The sequence below is a fragment of the Neolamprologus multifasciatus genome, chromosome 22 (genome assembly GCF_963576455.1).
Source record: "Neolamprologus multifasciatus chromosome 22, fNeoMul1.2, whole genome shotgun sequence".
Lineage (NCBI taxonomy): Eukaryota > Metazoa > Chordata > Actinopteri > Cichliformes > Cichlidae > Neolamprologus > Neolamprologus multifasciatus.
In genome coordinates, this window is record NC_140459.1 from 8,070,566 (window position 1) to 8,092,356 (window position 21,791).

The 21,791-nt window shown below is 40.0% G+C and overlaps 2 protein-coding genes across 5 annotated transcripts; both read left to right on the top strand.

Annotated features, from left to right (window-relative positions):
* The first annotated feature begins 15 nt into the window (after positions 1-15).
* kdm1b (lysine demethylase 1B) lies at positions 16-14,513 on the top strand. Its single transcript, XM_085149291.1, has 21 exons — positions 16-198; positions 475-617; positions 1,778-1,899; positions 1,983-2,072; positions 3,276-3,387; positions 3,484-3,597; positions 3,682-3,720; positions 3,818-4,010; positions 4,132-4,316; positions 4,616-4,786; positions 4,913-4,987; positions 5,921-6,055; positions 6,569-6,740; positions 9,109-9,236; positions 9,591-9,722; positions 9,831-9,905; positions 10,015-10,131; positions 10,234-10,359; positions 10,772-10,894; positions 11,523-11,675; positions 13,354-14,513. The coding sequence occupies exons 1-21, from the start codon at positions 183-185 to the stop codon at positions 13,435-13,437; spliced, it is 2,505 nt and encodes an 834-aa protein (XP_085005417.1). The 5' UTR covers positions 16-182; the 3' UTR covers positions 13,438-14,513.
* Positions 14,514-14,911: 398 nt separating this feature from the next.
* LOC146492851 (uncharacterized) lies at positions 14,912-21,374 on the top strand. Of its 4 annotated transcripts, none has more exons than XM_085149318.1 (10): positions 14,912-15,406; positions 18,024-18,167; positions 18,265-18,390; positions 18,480-18,590; positions 18,679-18,822; positions 18,911-18,991; positions 19,103-19,222; positions 19,293-19,433; positions 20,695-20,826; positions 20,905-21,374. In XM_085149318.1, the coding sequence occupies exons 1-10, from the start codon at positions 15,355-15,357 to the stop codon at positions 20,976-20,978; spliced, it is 1,125 nt and encodes a 374-aa protein (XP_085005444.1). In that variant the 5' UTR covers positions 14,912-15,354; the 3' UTR covers positions 20,979-21,374. The 4 variants fall into 4 exon arrangements, with proteins under 4 accessions (XP_085005444.1, XP_085005445.1, XP_085005446.1 ...); XM_085149319.1 differs by having other exon boundaries at positions 14,947-15,406; positions 19,296-19,433; XM_085149320.1 differs by having other exon boundaries at positions 14,949-15,406; positions 18,024-18,161.
* Positions 21,375-21,791: the final 417 nt, after the last annotated feature.

Here is a 21,791-nt window from a genome sequence, read left to right on the forward strand (position 1 = left end):
CAAAAGTCAGAGCGACACGCCCATTTCCTCTTCAAAACCGGAAGTGGTATTCTGGAAACGACGGCGCATTGATTTTCGTCCCCACAACAATAAAATTGAGACAAAACAACGATTAAAAGCAAAAAGGCGTCTCAGAATTTCACTTGGACGTCGAGGGCTTGAAAGAAACCCCGCGGGCAGCCATGCTGTCGGACGCAGGTCAGTGCTAAAGAGGCGCCGCTGCTGCTTGCTAGGTGCTAAAGTGACAGCTGACGTTGTTGGGCGGATTTAAAGAGCTGGCTAATGTGCGCGTCTTTGCTATGTTTACATACCAATTGGCCTCGTGTTTCTGTCGCTTTTTTCAGCTATTTATAACCTGAGTGAATTCTATGTTTTTGCACACGTGTTCTATGTCATAAATATTTTTTGTTGGCGTTAATAGAGGCCCGAGCTGCACTACACAGTCACTATTATATTGTTGTCATTGGTGTTAAGACTATCCCGGTAATGCTTCTGGTGCACGGAGAGCCAAGAAGAGGAGCTCCGGGGAGTCACCAGGGGACGGACAGACACTGCGCTCCTCAGGAAGGCAGGTCAACGTCCGGGTGAAGCGCACCAACAACCCTCCACCTGGTCAGGTAAGGTACACAATGAGTTAATATACTGACTATATCTCGGTTAAGTTTCAGTTCGCATTCATGCAAAGTAGGGTCACACAAAGGTTTCAGTTTGGTTTTTAATGTTTCCAGGTGTGCAGTTTTAGGTAAATTTTGCTTTTATTATTATACTAGAAGGTTAGTTGTCAGGGGGCAGTGTTTAAGCAATTAATCAACAAAGCACTTTTTAAAGCCAGTTGACTGGCAGTGATGTAGACGTAGAAGTCTTAGTCAACATACCACCAACACAACTCATGAAGTTATGAGGATTTGCCCCTTGACCTCTCTTGAGGTTGTTGGGCCACCACTCTCTGGGTCTCTGTGGGGTTCATGCCTACCTGTTCACAGATCTTATCCACCCATAATCTTAATCTGTCTGTTTTGTCTCTGCATTCTCTTAACTGTTCCTTGCAGTATGATTTTCACAAGGCCTGAAAAACTGGAGACACTCTATATACCATCTCAAGTTGCAAAGAGATTATGCAGACCTTTTATACCTGTCACAGATTTAGGGCATGAGATCTTCCTGTAGCATCTCAACCTATGCTACGATTCTTCTTACGGTTTTTCCGTAAGAAAACACTACTGACACTCAAAAGACAACGGAGCACAGCTGGTAGACTTTGGATCAGAGACAGATGTTTTTGTCTCTAGATTCCCGTAACACTTGCTATGACAGCTGTGTTATCCTTGCCAAAATCTTAGGTTTTGAGCTTTCATTTGATACAGTATGACAGGACCAAGGTACTTGAAATCCTTCATTATTTCTAGTCTTCTCCTGCTAACTTTAACCAAATCCCATAATTTACAGATAGATTCCTAAGCCCCCTATATAATATGTGCACCACATTGTTCAAATTAAGTTTATGCCCATAGTCAGAATATGTATTTCTATATATATTATGTGTTCCTGAAGTCTGTCTCAAAGAAATTACTTTAAAAACCAAGGCTAGTTAAAACTGTCCAGTCAAAGCAACAAGATCCTAGGGTTGAAGCTAGCCTAGGGCTTTTCCATGTAGTGTTTGCATGTTGGCCTGCATGTGGTTGTCTTGGAGTGTATGTTACATTAAATTGTGATTGTGAATTGGACATAGGAATGAATGTGAGTCTCATGATATTTCATTTTTCTCTTTGGATTACAGAGCAAAAGAAAAGCCACAGACACAGAGGAAGAAGATGACCAGTCTGAGAAGAAGTACAGAAAATGTGAGAAGGCCGGGTGTTCTGCCATGTACCCTGTTTGTTTTGCAAGCGCATCTGAAAGGTAACATCAGATGTCAGGTAAATCAGATAGTTACTTATATCACTTTTTACAGTTCTCAAACAGCACTTCTTGTCTCTTTTCAGATGTGCTAAAAATGGGTACACGTCGCGGTGGTATCATCTGTCATGTGGGGAGCATTTTTGCAATGAGTGTTTTGATCACTACTACAGAAGGTGAGACAAATGCAGGCTGAAGATATGAACAGTGTTTCTGTAGCACTGCTTAAAACGCCTCTAAGTTGTTTACAGTGATTTCTGCTACATTAAGTTGAGAAGATGGATATTTTATGGTTTCCATCATCTCAGAAATTTAGTGGCACGCTTCCCTCTCTCGTTTGCAGCAATCTATTTAATAATAAATGTTAACATACCAGGAAGGCACAAAATTACACTTACATACAGACAACATTTATAACAGCAAACTCCTCCCTGCAAAAAGAAGCATATTTAAAAGGTGTAAAAGAAAAGAAACTACAGAACCCTCAACAAACAACTGTTCTGACTGACACGTGGTTTAAAAAGCTCAGAATTGCACATCAATCCACTGACAGTCAGATTAATGCATCATGTAAAGCGTTACAGATGTTGTACTGGTTGGCTGTAGTGCTGAGTGAAAAAAATAAACATCTTAATGTACCAGTGGATCTACATTCCTACTCTCTCTAATTACTGCAAGCAAAGAGAAGAAACTGATATAGATACAAGCAACGGAAATGAGTGTCTTCTGAAGAGTATCTGGGCTCTCCCTTAGAGACAGGGTGAGCAGTTTAATCATTCAGGAGCAAGTCAAGACTAGAGCAGGAACCCCTCCACATTGAAAGGAGCCACATGATGTGGTTCAGCATCCGATTGGCACATCTAGGATCTGTTTCACGCCTATCAGACTGGGAGGAGATCCCAGGAAAAATTTAGGACATGCTGGAAAAATTATGCCCTATGGCTGGTTTGGGAATTCCTTTGTGTCCCCTCAGAAGAACTAGAAGAGGTGGCCTAGTTGAGGGAAATCTAGACGTCAATGAAACTGCTGCTGAAAGGATAATTGGATGGATTGATATTTTTCTATCTTTTTTCCCCTTCAATGTTCTTTCTAAAGAAGGGAGGAAACCAGTGCATAACATTTAATCTGAGTTTTTTTTCTTTCCCCATATCAGTGCTGTTTATTTTTGCCACTTGCTTTGAGTCATTAAATTATAAGTATGTATCGCTGTATACACGCAAACCTGAAACAGCCGTGGGTTCAGTGACATTACTTTTGAAATAATCTTGTCACATGTTCCTCAGACCTATTTACATTGTTTCTGCACTACCAAACTGTGAAGCTGTGAGTTACTTGTCAAAATAATTAGAATAACTTTTTTTTTCGCTCCTTCACTTCAGTCACAAAGACGGCTTTGAGACCTTTGCTTCGTGGAAGAAAGTGTGGACTAGCAATGGGAAAAGTGAGCCCAGTCTTAAAGCTTTCATGGCAGATCAGCAGCTGCCATACTGGGTATGTTTAAGAAGCTTTTCTGGTTCTAGATAAATGTATTAACTGTTCACACATGTAGCTACGTGTCATAAATACTGTCATGTTCATTTCCTTCAGGCTCAATGCACCAAACCCGACTGCAGGAAGTGGCGCCAGCTGACCAAGGAGATCCAGCTCACTGCCTCCTTAGCAGCAGCATACCGCTGTGGGATGAAGTTCAACAACATTAAGGTAAAGAGGGAAAGATATAATCATCCATCCCCATCAAGACAAAAATCTATTTTTCTGATAAAAATCTTGCTCATTTGCCTACAGAGCGAGGAACCCGACCAATGCTCCCAACCAGAGGACTTGGTAAGCTAGTTATGTTTGCTAGAATCTGTTTGAGGACAGTGTGTAAACTTTACAAGTTCCTGCATTTGTTTAATGCTGAGCCGTTTTATTCCTGAAGAGAGTGGCAGAGGTGACGGACAGCTGGTGGCATTCAATGCTCATTTTGCCGCCACTGTTTAAAGACAGCCCAGCCACCCCTTTCCTCACTGCGTACTACCCCGACTGTGTGGGGATGAGTCCATCAGGTTCTTCTAGCAACATGTCTCTGGGTGAGCTGAGGGTGGATCACTGCAGAGCTGCTCAGCCTCAAAGTAAGTCTGAGTTCAGAAGAAATGCCATATTTAAGCACCTACTATTCACCATGCTATGTTGTACACATAATTACTGTTTTGTGTCCCCATTGGAGATCCCGATCATTATTATGTCCCTCAGTTCCAGGCTTGTGTCCATACTTCCAGCCCTTTTACCAGCCAAATGAGTGCGGAAAGGCTCTGTGTGTGCGGCCTGATATGATGGAGCTAGATGAGCTTTATGAGTTTCCAGAGTTTTCCCGCGATCCCACCATGTATCTGGCTCTACGTAACCTTATCCTGGCCTCCTGGCACAAGAACTGTAAGGTACAACAAAGACAAAAGTGACCACTGGGGTCATTTAAAATCTCAAATAAGGGTGAAAAAGATCACTCAGAATTTTTTTTTTATTTTAGAGTAGAAAAATATTTTGTTTAAATTCAGAGATGTCATGGGATTTGTCTTTGTGCAAATAATAAAACTCAACCAGTTTAATATGTTTAAACTAGGCTATATATAATATGTGTGAGTTCTTTTCACCTTTTCCTACAAAAAAGGAACAGAAGTCTCCAAAAGAACAACAAACAAATAAAATGATTACATTTTCTTCCTGTTTTTCTTTGAAGGAGGTGCTGACTTTAGAGAAATGTGCCCAGCACATCATTGTTCGGGGGTTGGTGCGTGTGCGCTGCGTGCAGGAGTTGGACCGAGTGCTCCATTTCATGACCAGGAAGGGTCTCATCAACACCGGTGTGCTGGCAGCAAAACAGCCTCTGCTCCCAGAAACATACTGCTCTGTGAGTGTCCTCATCTACACAAGATTATTACACATCTGTACTGTCATGTGAAGTTTTTATTGTTTTTGCTACTACTTATTTTCTTATGCCTTTTAGCACCTTGTACATTTTATGATTTTTATGCAGAAAAATGTTATCATCATTGGTGCCGGGGCTTCAGGACTGGCTGCTGCACGCCAGCTGCAAAACTTTGGCACTCAGGTAAAGATCCTCATGTCATCTGGAGTCTCGTTGCATCTTTTCCCTGATTGTGATCAAATAGTTAATTTTGCTTAGGAAGTTTCCTGTTTGTATGACCATGAAAACATTTAATTTCTCTGCTGTCTGCCAAGAAGGTTGTGTTTTTGGTAGTATTACTGTGCACATCATTCACTCTGTAAACATGATAGCTCTAAAAGTTTTTAATGAATTCTTTATAAGGGTGTAGAGTGGAGTCATGTTAACAATCCATTAAAATTCAACCTACTTTTACCAAAGCCTTGTAAGTTACAAATGATGGTTTTTGTAAGTGTGGTGCGTATTGTCAACATAGAAAGTACCATATAAAGATTTAAAATATCATGTCACATCTGACCTTTGACCTCTCCTTCAATGTCAGTCAATAGATCTGAACGTCAAAGTGATAAACAAGTTATATAGAGCTATCTAAAACTGTGTTTACTACCATTGTTTGTATTCACAACGTGTGGGGAATGACATATGGGGTGTTTTACTGTTTACAGATGCTCAGTTCTTACTAACTGAGGGTATTATGCACACTTGGCGTAGTGTGCCAAGAAAATGTCATCTGCTCAGAGAAATCCTGCTCACTGCATATTTTCTTTTTCGGGCCCGGTGGTTGTGTGGGGAAAAACCCAGTAGACTGAGAAACACAGGCTAGCCCATCAGGCACCAACAGAGTGCCTTTAAGTCCCTTAAATCACCTTTCTTATCCATTCTGATCCTTGGTTTAAACTTCAGCAGGTCGTTTTGATCACGTCTACATGCTTAATTGCATTGGGTTTTACCATGTTATTGGCTGAGTAGATATTTGCATCAATAAGCAGTTGAACAGGTGTACCTAATGAATTGTTCTGTGAGTGTATTTCACCCTGATGAGTTTTACATACAGTCTTCGTTTGTTTGGGCTTACAGGTGGTGGTGCTCGAGGCGAGAGACAGAATAGGTGGTCGGGTGTGGGATGATGCCTCTCTGGGTGTCACTGTGGGTCGAGGAGCACAAATCGTTAATGGCTGTGTAAACAACCCCATCGCCCTGATGTGTGAACAGGTAAGAATGAATGTGCTGAACCTTACCTATTTCTGATAAATCTTAAGTCAGAGCTTTACAAAAGTTTCAGTTTTAATGCCGAAATATTTTTAAGACCCTTTTCCTTTTTGTGATGAATGCAGAAATGCAGCTTCAGCGTTGCATTATTGAAAGGATGGGTTACCGGACACTTTGGGAACTCTACAAGTTCATACTCTTAGAAGTTAATATTTTGAGACTGTGCCACCTGTGTTCAGTCTTCTTTACCTGCCATGGTGAACCTAGGGTTGAGATATGCTGATCATAGTTTTGTTTGTTTTGTTGTATATATTTAAGTTTACCTGGAAGTCCTTTTTACAGACTTGTCCATGCTCACAGTACACAGACATGCATCGTTTTTATTTAGCCCCGCTGTGCTCTCTAGTTTTGGAACCACTGTTCCACTGTCTGTAATTTTTTTTTTAAATGCATATTAAATTTGATAAATAAAAAAACATTACTATTAGGTACCCTTTTGTGACTTCTCTCCTGCAGTTGGGCATCAAGATGCACAAGCTCGGAGAGCGATGTGACCTCTTTCAGGAGGGAGGGCAGGTCACTGACCCTGCCATCGACAAGCGCATGGACTTCCACTTTAATGCCATCCTGGATGTGGTGTCAGAATGGAGGAAGGACAAGTCGCAGAACCAGGACACACCACTGGGAGGTGCTGTCATCATGTGTTTCACTGAAGCTTTTTTTGCTTAATTCTTTTTGATGAGAATTCCCAATGAGAGAAGAAAAGTCTCACAAAGCTACTCTTGCCTCATCACGTTTGGGTCATGATCTTAGAAAATATTTCTTAAAATGATCTGTGATCAGTGTTTGCACTTATCAGCCAATAATTATGCTGCAGTCAGAACTTTGAACTCTGTGTATAAAATACTGATGTCATGGCTGTTTTATTAAGAAGTAGTTCTAAAATCATAGACTGTTTATAAAAGATGGCCATAGCCACTATGACACTTGTGAGTGAGGTCCAGCTGCTCGCCCTAAAACACACCCTGCTTTTTTGTCAGTTTAATTTTAAAAGGAACCATAATTTATTAAATGAATATTGTATTAAATAAGCCTAGAAACTAGCAAATAAGATCATAAAATCATCAGAAAAGTGTTTGCTAAGATCACAGATCAACCGACTTGTAGGATCATATTTCCTAAGACTTCTTCTGTGCAAGTCCTTTTTTAAACTAAATGAGTCGCCCCCTGCTGGCCAATACAATGCATGGTTAACTTTCACATTGGCTTCATGTTTCAGATGTGAACTCTTAAGTTCATCTTTCATATTCTGGAGGAGTGCTCCTCAGCAAAGCTCCTGTACAGAAACAGGAAATATTTGTGTTTGTGGCATTTTCTCTTTTTTTTTTTTTTTTTTTTTTTTTTTTCCGCCTGTCCCATTTGGTTCTTTAGCCGTCAGAATTGTTGTCTGAAGACCAACAAGGATACCCAATGGATTTATTTTGCCAAATGGATCATCATGGCATTGCCGTATTGGTCCATTTGATCGACCTTTGTTTTTATTATTTATTTTATTTTCAGTTGTTACAGACGGGACAGACATGAGTGAGGGATAGGAAAGGGAGAAAGAAAGAGGAAGGAAAAGAAAAACAGAAGGGGAGAGGGACAGTGAGAAAGGGGGGAAGAAAAAATATCTCCGGGATCACCTGTTGAGAGAAAAAGAATAGAAAACAAGCAAAAAAACAAAACAAAACAATGCAACATACTATACACAACACCATCGCATTAATCTAGCTAAGTGTAAACAGGAGTAAATACTAAATATTGAATGTTGTTGTGAAGCACGCAGGACAGACAGCGCACAATGTGCTTTGAAGTAGCAGCCAAGAAAGGTGTGATTTAAGTCTACGAATAGTGAACACCCATGTGCACACCTGTGTGGATCGGCGCGCTTGTATTCAAATGGTTTCCCCATGTAATGGTCTGCTAGAGGATGTAGAGAGCCATAGCCCCGTCCCCCAGGGCATGAAGCAGGCATGGAGGAGATCCAGGCCCCAGACATCCAGAGGCCCCAGAGTGCAAGAGCCCAAGGAGGACCACCGGAGGGGCATCCGTGCCACCTTCATGGGAAGGGCTGAGGATCCCCAGATGAGGGGTCACCCAGTAGCCACCGGGCAGAAGCTAGAGGGGGCTGCACCAGCGTGCCCGCCGGCTCTGCCGGCAGCCAGCTGTGCCAGAGTGAACCGAGCCGCAGGCACAGAGGCCGGAGGCCCGAGGGCCCCCCGCGCCCCGGAAGAGGCCTGACCGAGCAGCAGGCGCCAGGCCCCGCCAGGTAGTCACCGGGAGTGAGCTGGTACATACCTGAGCGCCCAGCCCCGGACACCAAGAACCAACAATGCACCGACCCCTGAGGGCATCAGTCACCGGCAGGGAGTGTGGTGAGGGGAGATAGGCCTCCACACTTTGGAGGGCCTTGGAGTTCCCAGAGAGGTGAAGTCTAAGACCCGACCTGACATATAGACACAGACAAACAGGCACACACAGACACAGACATGCATTCCCACCCTCATGCACACATATACAAACACTCAGCACTCACCCAACGCAGGAATAAACGTAAATGGACATGTACACACAATCACACTCCCCAAACATACTCTATATCCCGGGTCCAGGTATCCTCACCCCCAGAGATGGAAACGGCACCCAGACCCAAGAGATGTTACCCTTCCCTCCGGGGTGGAGGCAAGCAGACCGCCCCAGGCTCCGCAGCAGCAGGGAGGCCAATCGGACAGCCAGCATCTCTTCCCAGCCCCCCCGCCCCGATGGCTAGCAGAGAACGGGGGTGTGTTAAGACCCCATACCTCCCTCCTCCCGCTCAAGTGTAGTGTTGCTGCGTGTTGCTCTAAAGTGTATTTAAAACAAGGGAGAGCATGGTGCTGCTGCCAGAGAGCAGCAGGTGTTAGCACGGCCCCTCCCGAGAACCCTCAATGTCTACATGGATTTAAAATTGAGAGGTGGGCACCGGCGCCGTGGCATTGTGGCATTTGTGGCATTGTGGCATTTTCTCATTACAGAAAAAGTCCAAGAAGTTAAGAAGAACTTTCTCCACGAGTCTGGGATGCAATTCAGTGAGCTGGAAGAGAAGGTGCTTCAGTTTCACCTCAGCAACCTGGAGTTTGCCTGTGGAAGCACATTGGACCAGGTCTGGAAACTAAACTTAAAAAGAGCTTTGAGATTTATTTTGTTGTAATTTTTTTTATGAGTTTAACAGAAAGCTCAGGCTGGGTGTTTATTATGATGAAAACTGTAACTTCCCACATCGGAAATTATTCACGCTCTGAGATGACTAATAAGAATTAGTCTGTTTGAGGTGTGAGGTTTGTTTTTTATTTTTAGTGGAAAGTCTTTCAGTGTTTCTGATCCCTGAAGAAAGAAATTTTAAGGTGAATATAGTCGAACATATTGTGTTTTTTATTTGTGAGGATTTATATAAATTGTATTAGATTATAGCACTGGGACTGAAAGTGAATTAGTATTTTTCTGGCTGTTTTTGTAGGTATCAGCAAGATCCTGGGACCACAATGAATTTTTTGCCCAATTCTCAGGAGACCACACTTTGCTTACCAAGGGCTACTCTGTTTTACTCTACAAACTGGCCGAGGGCCTCGACATCCACACAAAGTGTCCGGTCTGTATTCCAGTTTTTTAAACTCTATAGTTTACCTTGAATCCACCTGCATTACATTCTTGAAGTCTTATGCTTATTAGATAAAAGTTTACTTTTTAAAAATTGTAGGTTTCGGCCATTGATTACTCAGGTGACGTTGTCAAAGTTACCTCCTCTGATGGGTCGCAGTGGACAGCACAGAAGGTAAAAACATCTTTGCTGTGATAGTGTACAGTTTCTGTTATCTAAATACAGAATCTTATGATCTCAGTTAATCTTTTAGTTACTCTAACAGCCTAATGTCATCTTTCAGGTTCTTGTTACAGTTCCTTTGACTTTGCTTCAGAGGAACCTGATTCAATTCAACCCTCCACTTCCTGAAAGGAAATTGAAGGCAATCCACAGTCTGGGGGCGGGTATAATAGAAAAGGTCATTAAAGTTCAACTAACCTACTGTGCTGCATTAGAATAAAAAGGATGATGAAGTTGCTTCCCGGTAGTTGCTCATATTTACTCTTTGTTCTGTGTGCAGATCTCGCTTCAGTTCCCGTACAGATTTTGGGACAAAAAAATCCAAGGAGCAGACTACTTCGGTCACATCCCACCAGGTCTTGAAAAGAGAGGCATGTTCAGTGTCTTCTACGACCTGGATCCACAGGTGTGTTTTTGTTCTTGTGTTGAGCGGTTTGGAGACAAGGTTAGAGAGGCAAAGCTAAGGTGGTTTAGACATGTGCAGATGAAGGAGAGTGAATGTATTGGACAAAGATGGAGATGACAGGCAGGAGGAAAGGATGAAGAGTAAAGAAATGGTTCGTGCATGCAGTGAAGGAGGACATGCAAAGCGTAGGTGCAATAGAAGAAGATGCTAGAAATGGGGTAAGATGGTGGCAGATGATCGACAAATCAAAGAAACAGTCAAACGAATAAGAAGTTTATCCACGTGGCCAGAAAAGTTAGAACTGCTGGTGTTAGGCTACAAAATTATATTTATATTTAAATTGACAAATGGTGTAGAAAAAGCTGGAGGAGATTAATACAGAATCTAATGGTTTAAATGTGTGTTTGTGTAGAGGAAGCAGGCTGTGCTGATGTCTATTATCAGTGGTGACGCTGTTTCTTCTGTGCGGGACATGGAGGACAAAGAGGTGGTCGATGAGTGCATGAGGGTACTGCGGGAACTTTTCAAAGAGCAGGTAATCCTCCTACTTCTCCTAAAATCTTTCAGGAGTTATACTTAGAAGTTTGAGAATAATAAAGAAATAATAGGAGTATTTAAAAAAAAAAAAAAAAAATCATATTTTTGAAATGAGAGAGAACTCCGCCTGAAATTTGTTATATGATATTACCAGAAACCTTCCAAGAAAGTTAATTTGGATTCAATGTGTTATACCTGGGGAAATATCACATTGAAGTAAGATCCTCTGTCAGAGATTAAAGTATTTAAGGACTCCATTAATCAATATTCATAGACTCATTGTGTCAGATATTTACACAAAACAACTGAACAACTTTTGATATTTATTCTTTTTATTTTTTTTTAAGATACAGGAATTTAAAAAGAAAAAAAAGTTCTGTAAACTATATTACTACAAGGGCAGAAAGAACACCTCTACCTACAGCCATTAAAATATATTTTGGACAATGCTTACTTGAAATTTTGTATATCTCCTAATTAGAGGTGTATTATTTTCCCCTGGATTCCTGTTTTTTTTTTGTTTTTTTTGTTTTTTTTGTTTTTTTTTTTCCCATTTTTTCCTTTTATTTATTTTTTAGTCCCCAATGCTCTCATTTAAGTTCAGATTTATATGTGCATGTATTTAGGAGGTTCCTGAGCCAATGAATTTCTTCATCACTCATTGGAGCAAAGACATCTGGTCCCAGATGTCCTACAGCTTTGTGAAGACAGGGGGCAGCGGAGAGGCCTACGACATTCTCGCTGAAGACGTGCAGGGAAAGGTGTTCTTTGCTGGCGAGGTAACATTTTTCTAATTTTTACCAAATGAGTCCAGAAACGTCAGGTTTTATGAAGTGCTACTGAGGCATTTATTTCATTTCTATTTTACATAAATGTGTTTTGCATTAACACAATCCTGCTGTGGCTGTATGGATCACACTAACTTTGCATTCTTAATCTTTGTTGTAGAAATTGAGTCGCACCAGGCCTGTAATAGTGAGCCGCCTCATGTTTCAGTTATTTTTACAGGAATCATTTTAAATATTCGTTTTAGAGTCTGACTGAACGTTGACAGAAGTCATCCACCTTGAGGTTGACGGTCTGGAAACTCAGCTCCAAACATCATTAAGCAGCCTTTTGTGTTACTGCTTGTTTCCCTAAATCTCTTCTACAAAGGCAAGAGTGCAAAGTTTATGTGAGCCACAGACATTCTACATTTAATCACACTATCTCTGGCATCTCTTTTTCAATCCAGCAGGTTGAGGGGGGGATTAAATGATATTTGAGTCTTCTGTAGATGATGTCCAACAAAGATTTCTATTCAAAGATAACTTTTCTGATGTTCTAGAGCTGTTTAACACTAAAATGGACCTAAGTGGATAAGGATGAATTTGCTTATGATTTGTCACTTAGAGAATCTAAATTCATTTGGTCAGTGCTTTGATGTCTTTCCCCTGTAACAGGTCTATCAAATGTTATTACAGTGATTTAATTTAATGAAGTCTTCCAGTAAGCTGCTCTGCTCAATAAGAATGATTCTGGAGCAGCAGTCAGGCCTCGTATCCTTCTCTCCTGTTGTGTTCCTGCTCTGACAAATTAAAATGTGGAAATGGTCCCTATACACTTAAGGCCACTTTGTTAGGTACACCTTTTCAAATGCTTATTAATGCAAATATCTAATCGGCACAACACATGGAAGCAGCTCAGTGCGTTTTGGAATGTAGAGATCGGCAAGATGACCTGCTGAAGCTTGAACTGAGCATCAGATGGGAAAGAAGAAGATTTGAGAGAATTTGAATGTAGCATGGTTGTTGGTGCCAGACAGGATGGCCTGAGTATTTTCATAGCTGCTGAGATTTTCCCACACAACTATGTATATGGTTTATGGAGAATGCAATTCTCTGAGCAAAAATGCCTTATTGAGGTCAGAGGAAAATAGCCAGACTGCTTTGAGCTGATACTAAGGTAACAGTAACTCAAATAACCACCCAATTGTACTGAAGCGAAGCAGAAGAGCATCTTTGAATGCAAAACATGCCAAACCTTGAAGCAGATGGGCTACAGCAGCAGAAGACCACACAGGAACAGGAAACTGAAGCTACAATTCTCATAGGCTCACCAAAACTAGACAACAAAAAGTTGGAAAAGTATTGTCTGGTCTGATAAGTCTCTATTTCTGCTGTGACACTTAGATGGAAGGGTCAGAATTTGCGATCGATAACATGAAAGCATGGATCCATTCTGCTTTGTATCACAGGTACAAGCTGCTGGTATAAGAAGGTACGGGTGTTTCCTGGACCTCCTGATTATTATTTATATTCTGTAGCCTATCTAACCTCTCTGAAGACCAAAAGGAGGTCCAACACAATATTAAGAAGATGTAGCTAACAAAGTGGCCATTAGTGTATATGGGTATTTTTAAACTAGCTCTCTGTGTCCGTGAAATGTGCTTGTAATGCATTTTGTCCCTTATATCAGGCAACCAACAGACACTTTCCTCAGACTGTGACGGGAGCCTACCTCAGTGGCGTCAGAGAGGCCAGCAAGATGGCCGCTATGTAACCTGTCACTCCCAGAGCACTCATAAACACCAGCACGGACTCACGGGTTGCACCGAACAACAGACCATTAATAAAGTCGGACTGTGTTGTCTCACTTGCTCCACTTGAAACACTGTTTTGCTGTACTGTAATGTATCTGATCAGCAAAGTGTTGTGAATGATTTTTCAGTAGCGGGGTTAGCCAGGGCCTGGCTCTACATATCTAACAAGTGCTTTTTATTTATATCAAAATCCAACAGGTAACATGTTGGTGACAAGATGCAAAAAAAAGAAAAACAAAATTATGAGGAAGTCTCCACAGCCCCTAAGCAGCTCTGCCTAACTCTGCTGTGCTGGAAAGGAGGATGGTATTTTGTTTTAATGATAGCAATGCATGAAACATTGGAAAATCTGAGTGATCTGATCATAAACTTAACCGAATATAATTTAACCTCCAATCATCAGGTTTTAAGTGATTATAGGATATATATATATGTAACATGTCTTCTTTGAGAATTACCAATGTTTTCTACAACTGTAGTGATTTGACTCGTTCTATTTGTGAGTCGCGTGTTGCTATAAATGGTGAAGTTGACTGGATGAAAGGATATATATATGTAATACAAGTACCTCTAAAGTAGCTCTTTATTTAAATCAACAACAACAAAATGAAAAAAATCACCTGTGAAAAATTGAATGACCCTTTGAGCTAAGGTTGATCACCTGGTTGTCCCCATATTTTCTCAGGGATGCGTTCAGGACACTTCACCCATCAAACTAAACCTAATGAGTCATAGAGTAAAATGATAAGAACTGACAGTTTTAAAGGTTTTTGTGAAGAAAAACCACAACTAACCAAAGTATTAAAACTCCACACTGCTCTTATATTTATTCTTGAACAGTTAATTTCCTGAGGATTGTTGAGCAGCTGACTCTTCTCACTTTTTTTGATTAATATTGACTGATTTGTCATTAGGTTCATATCATTGTCTAGATCAGCACATTTACAGTATGTGGTCATGTCCTGTTTGTCATTATAGTGCTCTAGTATTTATCTTGTATGTGTGTAATAAACTGAGCTACCAACTGCCACAGTAATCACGTTTACTCGTGGATAATTTTTTTTCGTGCTTAAGTCATACTAAGATCAGAATCGTACAGAAACTACACAAATGTTTTGGGTTCCTCCTCATTGCTTTATATTTTGCTTCCAAGGAGACAGACTTTCTTCCAATTTTTTAAAGGTCTTGAATAGTAGTTCTCCGGGCTTTTAAAAAATTTTCTTTGGAAAGGAATGTTTTGTTTATTGAACCACTAAATAGTCTGAAGAATTATGAATTATTCTTCATATTAATTTTATATTAATAAAAAATACCTACGTTTATTTTGAGCAAACATCGAGTAGTCTTACTACTCCTTAAAAGGTTAGTCGACTATGTCCCAAAAAAGTAAGTAATAATAAATAAATAAATAATATTTTATTAATAGTAAAAAATAACTAATGACGGAATGAAGACTGGGAATTTCTCTCACAGATGTTTTCTTTTTATTTCAAATCCAGAATTCCTTCTGCGCCATGTCTGACTCTGGTTTAGATTAGTTGCTAGGTTTTGTTGCGAGGCAACCGTGGAGCCAGTAGACGAATGACGTTAATAAGCGTCATCAATGCGAGCCCAAGTGCTTTCCCTCCCCAAACTAAAGCGGAAGTAAACAAATCAAACATGAGCTGGGACCGTATTACACCCGTTATTGCAAAATCTGTTTGTTGAACTGTAGCTTTAGATTGCGGGTCGGTTCTGTTAATATCGGCTCATAAATATATCTTAGAGACAGCTGAAACAAACCGCCACCTTCAACCCACCGCGAAAATCAAGTAACAGTAAAATCAAGTTGGCGCGTTTTGGATGAAGAGCAATATTTGCTTACACTGACCAACATAATGGACTGTAGCACCGCTGACCTGCACGCTAACGTGGCACACGACTCTCCAGGTAGCCGGATGCTCTTCTTAATTTTACCTGAAGAGGCATACATGTTATTGAACTGCGCAGCTAACTGCTAACTTAGCTTATAACTTCGCGGTAAAGCACCCACGCCACTGCTGATAGCTTGATTTAAAAGCGTTAATCATGAAAAAGTTTAACCTGATTTAATTCAGTAATACTTTTTTTAACGGTGGGTATGGTTTGATCAGAGATTTTTGCAAAACATCACTTTTGCACACAAGACGTACTTCTGGTATTAATGATAAACTGTGATGGATAATGGAAACTTAGCTAAACACTACGCTCTTCTCCTCATACTATCGTTATTGCACGTGCAACTAGACCACATTCACGTGTACGTTTTGCTTTTGACTTTGGAGATTTTAAATTCATATAAGAAAATATGTACCTTTATAGTAATACATAATTAAATCCCCAATATTTGATCAATGATAAGTCTAGCTAAGATTAGCTCAGTGTGGACCAGATACGTCATTGAGTGGCTGTATATTCATAGGTTATTATCAGGAATGTATTCAAAGGGAAAGAAAGGACAGAATACTAGAGATGCTAGGCATCAGAAAAAGATGGCAAGGGAAGGCTCAAAGTGAGTTTTGTATGCAACTCGACACTACAGATGGAGAAAATGGGCCGGGGTGAGTAGTAAGGAGTAACTGAGGGCATCTATGAAGAGAATGAAGGGTGGGGAGAGATGAAGACATGACATACCTATGGAAGTATGGAGAAGTCTAGGAGAGAATGTCTTTGGAATCAGAATACTTTATTAATCCCCAAGGAAATTATGTGGGTTACAGTTGCTCCAAGACAGTAACAGTAACAGACTAAACTATTTAGATAATACAATATGTTACAGAGTTTACAAACGTATGAAGTAGCGCTAATATATACAAATTGCAATTATACACATCACGGATATTACAGAGGTGATTATAAATATCAAGAATATTGACAAAGAATTTTACAGAGGTGGAATATATATGATTTACATTTAATTCTGAATCTGTGAATTTTGTAATTTGCTATTTTACTGTAGAGCGTGTGCAAAAAAGGGTGTAACTATTATTGCAGTGTTAACAGTGTTTTAGGTGGAGGAGTTGTACAGGGAGATGGCCACGACAGGAATGATTTCCTGTGTTGTGCAGTGGTGCTTTTTGGTAATCTCAGTCTCTCACTGAACGTGCTCCTGTGACTACTTGGAGAGTAAGAGGATGCCTGAGGGATGGAAAAGACAGACTGGTACTGATTTTCAAGAATGAGGGAAATGTTCAGTGCTGTAGTAACTACAGAGGGATAGAGTTGATGAGTCATTGTTGAAGCTAGGCTGAGAAGAGAAGTTATGAGGTGACGATCTGTGAGGAGCAGTACGATTTCTTTCTGAAAAATAATACTACAAACGTGATGTTTTGAGAGTGTTGATGGAGAAGAATATAGAAGGTTTAATGGAGGTGCAGGACATGATGATGGTCATGGTGAGTACAGTGAGATAGTAGTGTAATGGGTGGAGGTGGGATTACATTGGGGACTGGGTCTCAGTCCTTTTTTCTTTGCAGTGGGTCATGTATGAGGTCAGACAGGAGTCTCTATGGAGTAGGATGTTTGTAGACGACATTGTATGTTTTGAAGATGGTGGCTCTGACAAAACACTGGAGGACGAGCTGGAGGAGGCAGAGCTGACAATATTAAGATTGTAATGGGGACTAACCAGAATGGATAAGATTAGAAATGAGTACATTAGAGGGGCAGCTCAGGTTGAGCTGTTTGGAGACAATGTTAGAGAGACAAGGCTGAGGGATATATATGGATGGATATATTGGAGGAGTTGGTATGACAGAGGAGATTGCTAAGAAAAGGTTGAGATTGAGGCAGATGATCTGCTGTGATGACCCTCAAAAGGGAGCAGCTGAAAGAAGAAGAAAATGATGATGTACTCAGCGTATGATAAGAAAGGGATGTACTGAGCCAATGCATGATAAATGGATATTAATAAATAAGTTGTCATTTCACAATCATACTGCACCATATGACATATGGTGCAACTGTGGCAAGAAAGTTAAAGATCAACATTGGATTTTTGTATAGAAAGAAACGCTGTTTCTCATCCACTGGGTGTAGCATCATAGCACAGTCTGCAGATTTATGTTTTATTTTTATTGCGACCTTGTTTATATGAATGATTCTGCATCCAATTTGAAGCCTCTTGAGCCTTGGTATTATTGTGCACTGGGTTTTTTGCAACTACCTTTGAACATCCTGTTTTATTTATGAACATGTATATTGCGTTCTTCTCCGTCTGTCTAAAGTCTTTTTTTGTCTTTGTTGAAAAAAAGATCTTGATCTGAGAAGACCTGTTCAAATAAAGGAATTAATCGTAATAATAATCAGTGTGTCAAATGAAGGTCAATGCAATAAGAAATCATCATATGAATGCTGTTTTTTTTATTAAATCACAAATATGATTTGATTTTTGAAAAGATTTCATATTAAGTAGCTTATTCTTTTTTCTAAAGTAACATTAACTACATTATTACATTTGCTGTACCAAAAATACGAATATTTACTGATATTTACAGTTATTTATCCGACTGTGTCTCTGACTAATCAGATGTGAGCTCCAGCAGTGATGAGGACTTAGTGCCTCTATCAAAGCTGCTGATGAGGCAACAGAGTGACGATAAGGAGTCATGCGACAATACCCGCAGCTTATCCTCCAACTCCAACAATAAATCAAAAAAGGACAAAGGTGATGGTAATACCAGCTGTTTTATCAGTAAAAGTGTTTACACTAAATATTTCTCCGACCAATTATTTGGTTACATTTTGCATGTTTATATCTTCTCTCACAGGTTCAGATGGCTCCTCGGATGATGAGCCGCTAGTAAAGATGAAGACAAGCCTTGCACCACCTAAGAAACAAGAGAAAAAGGAAAACACACCACCCAAATCTAACAGCACAAATAACAAGAACACAGGTGACCACGTGCTCTTTCCATCGTTTGTTCTTCTGACTTGTGTATAGAGTGAATGGCTTCACATTTTTGCTTTCTGTGTTTAAATACAGACGAAGACTCTGACAACGAGCCTTTGATAAAAATTGCCAAAATGTCCTTGAAAGCGGTGAAAAAACCTCCCTCAGTTCCAACCAAAAAAGCTGCTGGTAGAAAGAAGAAAGGTGAGATGACTTTCTCTCCAGTGGACTGGGGTATCGTCAGACATCTGCTATATCAGATACTTACTTTGGGATTCCTTTTCTCACACAGAGTCACTGGGCAAGGACGACAGCTCCGATGATGAGCCTTTGAGTCAAGTTGCCAAGAAACCTCAGTCACGGCACGAGAGAAGGGCAGCTGCTGAAAAAGCAAACCCGGTTACCAAATCCAAAAGAAATGCTGCAAAGAAAAAGGGTTGGTTTGAAAGTTTGAGCTCAACTAAAATGAAAAAATCTCACAAGACCTTTATTGAGTTTAAATAACTTGTTGCTGTTTTGTTTAGTTAAATATACTGAGACGTCCACTGACAGCTCAGATGATGAGCCACTGGCAGCGATAAAGAGGAAGTCATCAAAACATAAAGGTAGGCAAAATCTTCAGTAGGCTGAGCGCAAGGATTGATTTTAAGCAGGTTTTAACTATAGGTAGTTTCGTTTTTAGCCTCTTGAATTTTAAAACAGCGCTTTATTTGCAGACAGCAGCTCAGATGACGATGTGCCCCTTGTGGACTTCGTTGCCAAGAAAAGGAGGCCAGTGAAGAAAAGCCCAAAGAAGAGCACCGTAACACGAGGGCGAGCATCGAACAAGAGAAAAGGTACTCTCACAGCACTGATGACTTGAACAAATCAAAGAAATGTTTAAAACATTTTCAATCTTTGTTTTAGCAGAAGTCAGTGATGATAGCTCAGATGAAGAACCGTTGATTAATCTTGTGAAAAAACCTCGTGCTATCAAAAAACCCAAAACAAAGGCTCCCACTCCGAAGAAGAAGAGCACGCCTTCTAGGAGTCCAAGAAAGAAGCCAGGTAAAGACTGACCACACCACTCTGAGATGTCACATTTATAACTTAGAAGTTTGAGTCATTACGTTGAAATCTTCAGCTTGGCTCTGCCATGCAAAATTAATTTATTGGGTTTTTTTTTAAATATATTTTTAGCGGTAGAAACAAACTTCCATACTGCTCCATTTGGTGTAGTAACAAACATACGTCTTACAAGCTTCTGAAATATTAAACAATTTGTCACAGTTGTTTAATCGGCTTTTTTAATCGGCTGAATATTTGATTTTGAGCTCACATTTTTCACTCTGCAGGCATCAGTTTATCAATAAACAAGGAGGACAATTTGTCAGCTTTGAATATTAATTTTCTCAAAGCCGTCTAGAGACTGCCTGGAGTCTACTACATAAATTACACAAGTACACCACACCTAGGAATGTGCTAAAGTCTTAGCCATGGTAGCTGACACAAGTGTAAGCATTAGCCATTTGGAGTTATCAGTCTGATTGGTGCATTTTAATGTCTTCCCTCTCTGCTGTGCCTCTGATTGGTGGATAATTCTGATGTGTTTTCACAGGAAAAGCTTTCTAGTTAACCCGTCAACCTACCAGCGTTTTAGCAGCGAGCACAATCCCATCAGAAATCACACAGTCTAGTGTTTAATTATGTTTGTTTTTCACACAACTTCAAATCACATTTGTCTATGTGTCAAGAGATTTATTCTAAAGACACTTCTGCAGCTAAGAATCTAAAGGTGGAAACACACAGACGCTGCAGCTTTTACTTGCAAGGGCATGATCACAGAACGCTCACACCAGAGCGGGGGCCCTGTGATGTGCGCTCTGTTCTTGCACTTGTCTTTATTTATATACAAAAGTAATACAACAGTGAATACGTCTATTCATAGGCAGGGGAATGTTAGTATGTAGGGAGTGAAGATAAGAGTGGTTCAGGTGTATGTGTGTGTGTTATGAGATTCAGAAGGACGTGGCCCCTCTTCTTGTTAGGGAGCGCAGATAAGTGTCCAGCTCTCCTCTTCCTGGCAGGAGTGAAATGATAACAGCTTGTTCAGCTATTATCGCTGTGAGAAAGAATTTATAAAACAGTCTTGTAGTGGACAACAGTCTAAGTCATAAAAAGGTCATCATGCAGTATTCTATCATATGTAAACTTATATCATTAAAAGCTTATACTGACTAATAAGTACAATTTTATATTGACACTATGAATGCTGCTTCTCTCATGTATTCATGTGGACTTTAAATTAATATTGCTTCTGATTCATCAGGTAACAGTACAGATGACAAGCCATTGAAGGCAGCGAAGCATCCACAAGTGACCAAAACCCTGACAATCCTACTAGAGAGGTGTGATGCTGGACACGCTGGGGCAGCAGGAAGCCTAAAGAAAGCCACCAAAGGTACAAACTGCATACCAACTCATTACTGATGCTACAGTAAAATGAAAGTAAATAACACAGTTTTCTTATTCATGAAAGGAGAAAAACATGTTGCTGAAAAACCCGAGGAGGAGGACTCGGCCGGTTCAGAAGAATCTTCAGAAGAAGAATAAGTAAATGAAACAAATTTCTCAAAGCGTTGTGAAACATAACGGTCACCGTTAGTGTTCATGTAAAGTTCTTCACTGTGCTTTATCTCACTATGTGTTAATTTATGCGCATTGTATTTTTACTCCAGATTTTAGGTGTGGGGCCAAATTTTGTGGGTTCCTTAAAGATTTTATGCACTTTCTTTCATGCTATGTTTTTTAATGTTACGTGCCAATTGTTTGCAGTTTTTGATTCCTATGAGTTTCATTTGTTTTTATTTTTTAAAAAAGAAGAAAACAGTGTAGCTCTCATTGCTGTAAGTTACATTTCACCTTTCAGGCATTTTAGCTTTAAGTACACCCTCAGCATGCAGCTATAAAAAATTGTTGTGTTGGAATTAAAGTCCTTTCACAAAGAAATTCACATAAGAGTAAGTCACATTTGTTCAGCTTTCAGTGATTCTTTTTTTGTCATTGTTTGTCATGTTAATAACCCAAATCACAAATGACACCTTTAGATTTGTCCATCACAGACATTGATTTGTATGCATGGTAATTACAAAAACACCACTTTTTTCTTAGTGATTCTACATTTCAATTTGACCTAATGAGGTCACCCAGTACAGCTTTCTGTATAGGTCTTACATACAGAGCTGGCATTATTCATTAACCTTTTTTAATTGTATTTTCTTGGCTAACTTGTCCTGTTAGAATGTACTACCTTCAAAAAGTAGAGCTGCAACTAAGTAATTAGTGTTTTGTTTTTAGTGTTTGTTTCAGTGTTTTGAATACTTTTGAAAACCTTGGTGGTTAAAAAAAAAAAAAAAAAGGGTTACT

Coding starts and splice junctions, on each gene's coding strand:
- kdm1b (XM_085149291.1), top strand. Junction 3,598..3,681: donor TGAAGTTCAACAACATTAAG/GTAAAGAGGGAA, acceptor ATTTGCCTACAG/AGCGAGGAACCCGACCAATG. Junction 9,906..10,014: donor CGCAGTGGACAGCACAGAAG/GTAAAAACATCT, acceptor GTCATCTTTCAG/GTTCTTGTTACAGTTCCTTT.
- LOC146492851 (XM_085149318.1), top strand. CDS start 15,355: ATGGACTGTAGCACCGCTGACCTGCACGCTAACGTGGCACACGACTCT. Junction 18,391..18,479: donor CACAAATAACAAGAACACAG/GTGACCACGTGC, acceptor GTTTAAATACAG/ACGAAGACTCTGACAACGAG. Junction 19,434..20,694: donor GAGTCCAAGAAAGAAGCCAG/GTAAAGACTGAC, acceptor CTGATTCATCAG/GTAACAGTACAGATGACAAG.